This window comes from Monodelphis domestica, chromosome 6 (assembly GCF_027887165.1).
Source record: "Monodelphis domestica isolate mMonDom1 chromosome 6, mMonDom1.pri, whole genome shotgun sequence".
Classification (NCBI taxonomy): domain Eukaryota; kingdom Metazoa; phylum Chordata; class Mammalia; order Didelphimorphia; family Didelphidae; genus Monodelphis; species Monodelphis domestica.
Window position 1 is genome coordinate 18,622,075 of NC_077232.1, and position 6,689 is coordinate 18,628,763.

General features: G+C 35.7%; 1 protein-coding gene across 1 annotated transcript; it reads left to right on the forward strand.

Annotated features, from left to right (window-relative positions):
• Positions 1-4,514: 4,514 nt before the first annotated feature.
• On the forward strand, positions 4,515-5,459 carry LOC100026565 (olfactory receptor 5B2). The gene has a single exon (XM_001377089.4). The coding sequence runs from the start codon at positions 4,515-4,517 to the stop codon at positions 5,457-5,459; it is 945 nt and encodes a 314-aa protein (XP_001377126.4).
• The last annotated feature ends 1,230 nt before the right edge of the window (positions 5,460-6,689 follow it).

Below are 6,689 nucleotides of genomic sequence, written 5' to 3' on the forward strand. Positions count from 1 at the left end.
TTCCCAATGTGAAAAACAAACAACTGAACACATTGCTCCATGTGTTGACTACCAAGGACCACATCTGTGTGCCTGGTTAAGGTTCTTTGTTCAATATAAGGTCAAATTCCTTTTCTGTTTAGCCATATAGGTCACAAAGTCATTTTGGGGAACCAATGTATTTAAGGTACTTCATGAAATTTAAAGAGACTGCTCTTGTATGTTGGGTAGAAGTGGATGAATAGAATTAACAAGTCCCAAGTTGAAATTCATCCTCAGACACATATGAGGTGACCCTCAGAAAGTCATTTAATGTTTGTTTGCCTTAGTATCCTCAACTTTAAAATGTATTTAAAAATAGCACATATATTTCAGGGTCATTGTGAGAATCAAGTAAGATCATGTTAATAAAGTGCCTAGTATGGTACTTGTCACATAATTGATACTATAGAAATGTTCCTTTACTTCTCTTCACCAATATAGATTCAAGTTTTCATCATCTTTGGTATCAACTCCCTATGAAAAGTCATTGTTTCATTGTAAATGCAAAGACCATTGTCCTTGTCAGAAAATAGTAGCAAAATCCAGTCAGTGGGTATATTTTCTGACATGTTTTTACCTGTTTCACCAACTTTGAGATTCAGATGATTTCCTTAGTAGAGTATCTTTTGTTTCCTTAAAAGACCAGCTAATCATTCCTCTCCTTTTCTTACCTTTAGCTTTCTATGGTTCCCTCACCTGATCTTGAGCCCTATCATACCTCTGATTATATTACTAGAAAGTAAGATCTCCTTTTGCACTCAACATTTGTCACATGGTATTTTGGGGTACTGTAGATTTTTTTATATCTATGTCTACCTAATTGAATTTTTTATCTCCAAAATTTCATTCTTGACATCATTTGGTACTTTGATGTTGAACACCCCATATAATTAGTAAAAAAAAATCCTAATTTATTTTACCTCTGGAATGTGGGGAATTGGCTACCAAAACCTAATGTGAATGCCTTAACAATCACTGGTTTTTCTTTCTTTATCTCAAATTTTGGGATAACTTAATGAATTTCCTCTTACTCCTCCAACATTACTAGTGCTGGGTGACGGTTAGGTCTAGGGTTAGGGTTAGTTACCTTAACCCTAAAGCCCATTTATTTTGTTCCTACCCAACAATTCCTCATTTTGTGAGAATCAAATACAAAATGGAATGAATACATATTAATCCTTCACTTTTGAACTTCTGATGAAGAAAAATTCCACCATCATAAGGAAATTAACAAGAAATATAAAAAATGTGACTCCAGGTCAAGAGTGATTTGAAGTAGACAACTTCTGAGAAATGATCCTCACTTGAGATTCTCTGATTTAATTTTCTATAATTTTTCAAGATATAACTAGTTCTAGATAGCATGTGACAGTCTTACTTAGAACTATTTGGAAATTTTTTTTCTAATATTTCAAGGTGGTGAAGTTAAAGTAAGTATTCTAAGTGTAAGTGATTGATGGATAACTGTTGTAGGAATTCCCAAACTGTAATGGCTTATACTCGGGTGTGGGATGGACTATGGATTTGTCTGATGCACAAAGGCCATCTTAACTTAGTTACCACTACCACTGGTCAATTGGTGAGTGCCATTTATGAACTGTCCACTGCATGCCTGGCACTAGGCCAAGACTGGTGAATACCAAAAAATTAAGATAGAGCACCTACTCTCCAGGAAATCGAAATCTTAAGGTAAATGCATATAAATGTATAAATAAGCTCTATCCAGGTTAAATTTGAGATAATCAAAAGAGGGAAGTTACTGGAGTTGAGATGGATCTAGAAAGCCTTTGTGGGGCTTGGGTCCTAGATAAAAGGAGGTATAAAGAAATGTTAATGAAATCCCAGGGACCAGAAAACCTTATACTGAATGAAAGGACAAAATGTTCCTTTTCTGTGACTGCCTTCTGCTTGCAAAGTGGCAGGATAGAATATTTAAAAAGGAAGAGGCTATGTGAGGAAAATAAATTTAGAAATCCTACATTTATTAAGTGATCTAATAGTGGTCCTTTGGGAAAAAAAATTCTCACAACTATGTAACTATTATCCACTAGCAGCTGTTCTTCCTCAAGATCTAGTGACTTCAGTTCACTGAACACATCTTGTAGCTACAATAATTCTAGGACTAAGCAGAATCCCAATGAAATCTCAGTCAACTATCTGTGAGTCTCTCCTCAGTTCACTGAGTCTCTTAATTTTCTTCTTATTTTATTCCTCCATTTAAACCATTATTCTTTTTTATGTATTCTTCATTCAAATGAAGCATGTTCATAGGAAAAGGTCTCTGACCTACATGAAACTCCTTGTTGTGATGATTTTCACTGGAGAAAGGCACATCCCTTTCCTGAAGTGACTAATTCCACTTTAGATATTATAAGTGTGAGTACAATGAAAGAAAACTAAAGTGAGGGTAGCTCCAAGGACAGAACCAAGATAGAAGAGTATAAACAGAGAAAATTTGAGCAACTCTGGGGATCTTTTCTCAAAAATATTAATGTAATACTTCAAAATGAATACTGGATAGAAAGAACCAATAATAAATTTAGTGAAGCAATTTTCCAATAGAAAACAACTTGAAAAGTAGCCAGAGAGGGTCTGGGCCACAGGTTTTTGAGGGGAGCAAAGACCAGAGAAAGGCTGTACAGCCTATAGGCAGGCTTCTCCTGAGGATAGTGAGAAGCCAACAGCAAATTTCCCCCAAAACACATGTATTGTTCCAAGGTTCTAAAAGTGGGCCCAAGTTACCTTTGAGTTCATGAAATCCTGTCTAAGCTAAGAGCAGTGCAACTCCACACACATCCCTTAAAGTTCCAAACCCCAGCTCAAGTCTGCAATGAAGCTCTAAACCATAGTAAAGGACAGTGAATTGTGTGCCTGAGTGGTGTAGACCCCAATAAGACTCTGAGCCCCCTTCCAAGCCCAAACCAAGGCCCCAACTCCTAGCACAAGGCACTTGGCTGGGAACCTGGAACCAGTGCAAGGTAGTGTGAAGCACTCCTAACAAATAGAAACCAAAAGAACAATCATTCCTCTAAGTAACCTGATCATGTGTTTCCTGGCCTGCCAGTCCTTTCCTCTTTTCCCTTCACCTGCCTGCTCTGTTCCAACTTCTTCCTTCTTCATTCTCTTCTCACTTCTCCCTCCCCTCAAGGCCAAGTCCTTCACTTTTATTGACATACAACATGTACATGAATTCAAACCTGGCATATAGGTCAAACAACTCAGGAGGGGGAGGGAATGAATTTCCTTGACACACCATCAAAGAAGTAGGAGGGAAACCATATATTAGAGCATGAAAATACAACAAAAAGGAAAAATATTAAATGTGTCCCTTTCATATAATAAAACAATAAAATTATAAACAATAAGAGCCTATAAAAGACAAATAAAATTAATTGGAAAATAAAGTAATCAAATATTTTAAAAATGGGTGTCAAATAGAAAATGAGTGAAAAAGTGATAAATGTTGAAAAGGATGTGGCAAAACTGGGACTCTAATGCATTGTTAGAGTAGTTGAGAACTGATCCAACCATTCAGGAGGGCAACTGTAATTATGCCCAAAGGTCTATAAAACTGTGCATATCCATTGATCACTACTGGGTCTATAAAAAAAGATCATAAAAAGGTAAAGGAGCTACTTGTAGAAATATATTTATAGCAGCTCTGTTTTTGGTGGCAAAGAATTGGAAATTAAAGGGTTGTCCATCATTTGGGAAATGGCTGAACAAATTGTGTCATATGTTGGCAATGTGGTACTATGGAGTTGTAAGAAACAATGATCAGGATGATTTCATAAATGACAAGAAAGTCCTACATGAATGGAGGAAGAGAAAAATTAGCAGAACCAGATTATTGTATTTAGTAACAGCAATTTTGTGAGATGGTCAATTTTGAAAGACTTTGCTATGCTCAGCAATATAATGATCTGGGAAAATTCTGAGTAATAATGACAAAGAATACTATCCACCTCCAGAAAAAGAACTGTTAGAGGTTCATATAGATCAAAACATACTATTTTTCACATTATTATTTTATTTTAGAGTATGGGTTTTATATGAGTTTTCTTTTAAAACAATAACTAATATGGAAATCTGTTTTGCATGATAACATATACATAACCCATATCAAATTGCTTACCATCTCTGAGAGTGGGGAACAGAGGAAGCCAATCTGGATCTTTTTATTTTAGTAAATGTACATTGAAAGCTATTATTACCTATAATTGGGAAAGTAAAATATCTTTGACAATAAAGGTGAAGAGAAATACATGAAGTACCCTCTATAAGAAACGTGATTAGATAATTTGCAATAACTGGAGTAATTGCTTTGACAAATACCTAAATGCTCTCAGTCACTTTATTCTCCATTTCTACCTTTAACATAAGATATTTTTATGACTGTGTTTTGTCTTGAAGTAATTCAACATGAAATGTTAATAGTTCTGATGGTTACTCTTTTTCCATTCAGGAGAATGACATCACTCTCAAATGACATTATGGGGAACAGATCTGCAGTGAATGAGTTCATCCTTGTAGGATTAACAGATGCCCCAGGGCTTCAGGTTCTATTCTTCATAATGGTCACCCTCATTTATCTCATCATCTTGGCAGGGAACCTGGGGATAGTGGCTCTGATCTCCCATGATTCCTGCCTCCATACCCCAATGTACTTTTTCCTCAGGAATCTATCTCTGGTAGATTTTGGTCTTTCCTCAACGATAATTCCCAAGGTGATGACTGGGCTCCTTACAGGGGACATGGTCATCTCTTATGATGGATGTGCTACCCAGTTGTTCTTTTTTGTGGCCTTTGCTGCTATTGAAAGTTTTCTTTTAGCCTTCATGGCCTATGATCGCCATGCAGCTGTGTGTAGACCTCTACATTATGCCTCTACTATGACTTCAAAAATGTATGTATTTCTGGCCAGCGGAGCTCATATCTGGGGTGTTCTGACCGCCTCCATATTCATAGGAAGTATTTTTAGTCTTTCCTTCTGCAGGTCCAATATAGTCCACCACTTTTTCTGTGATATTCCCCCTCTCTTAGTTCTCTCTTGCTCTGAAATTCACATCACTGAATCAATCATCTTTATTTTAGGATCATTAAATGGATCCTTTACATTTCTTGTTATCTTTGTTTCTTACTTGTTCATCTTCATCACTGTCCTTAAGATCCGTTCTGCTGATGGGCGCCAGAAAGCTTTTTCCACCTGTGCTTCCCATCTCACTGCAGTGTTCATATTTTATGGGACGTGCACTTTCATGTACTTCCGACCCAGCTCAAGCCACTCAATGGACTCAGACAAAATGGTGTCAGTATTCTACACCATGGTTATCCCTATGTTGAATCCTCTCATCTATAGTCTGAGAAACAAAGATGTTAAGAATTCTTTCAGAAAAGTTATGAGAAGACAACAACTTCAATTTGATCATCCTTTTTAACTGGAGAAAAAAATAAACCTACAACTTCTTTCCTTTGTGATCCATTCTCCAATAAGTCTATTTTTCTTATTCACAAAGAAGTTTAATCCATATTTTCCCACAAATAGCATCATGTAGCAGCCAATGTCATACACTTGGAATAGAGAACATATTATTTAAATTCTGTGTCAGACACTTTTATATTGTGTCACCATAGGGCCACACTGTATAACCTAAGGAAGCTAGGCATCACAAGGAATAGAGCAATGGATATGGAATCAGGAATATCTGAATTCAAATCTGGCCTCAGAAACATAGTTTTGTGACCCAAACAAGTCACTTAATCTTATTTTCCTCAGCATCTTCTTCTGCAAAAAACAGAGAAGGAGATACCAAACCACTCCAGTATCTTTGCAAAGAAAACTTCTCATAAATTCCTGAAATATTAAAAAGAAATAAAAAAATTATTGAAGTGCTTTAACCTTATTCAAGTTACTTAAAGTCTGAGCCTCAGTTTCCTTATGTTTAAAGGGCCTTAAGTGTGATTCATAATATTGTTTTATGGAATGTATTGTATCTGGGTAAACACACCTATACACACACAGATTTATATACCTAGATGCCACTAAACATGTATACACATAGTGACTCAATAGAAATTTTCGCCATTATCCTTTTAAAGGAGGAAAAGAAGCTATTTAACTTTTGAATGTTATAGTACTTGCAGAGCAAAGTCACTAAGTTGTTTTGAAAGTATAATATTACCCCCCTCAAGAAAAGGGGTGCTTCTGAATGCTTAATAACAAGCTCTTCAGAAAAAAAGTATGACACAGTTTAAAAATTAGGCCTCTTTATTATATTTTCTAATGCTCTGAAGAGTTTGATCAACAAAACAATTATTTCTTGACTTGTAGCATTTACGGATTTCTACACTTTGTTAATACTCACATATAAAATCTAATTATCTCTTTGTGAACCATTTAAAGTTGGATACAGAACATTCCTACAGTAAGGCTAACATTTAGGAATGAATATAAATTACAAAATCATACTTAAAGGCTGGAAAGAAATTTGAAAGATAACGAGGGAGAGAAAGGTCTTTCATTGTAATATCAGTCTAGCATCCTGATGCCAACCTCAATAGAAATTCAATTTTAACTAATAGGTTCTTTAGGTACTTCACAGGTTTCCATGTCTGAATAGGGATCCCTGTGAATTTTCTTTAACATATTTTGATTTTTCTGTGGGAAG

Coding starts and splice junctions, on each gene's coding strand:
- LOC100026565 (XM_001377089.4), top strand. CDS start 4,515: ATGGGGAACAGATCTGCAGTGAATGAGTTCATCCTTGTAGGATTAACA.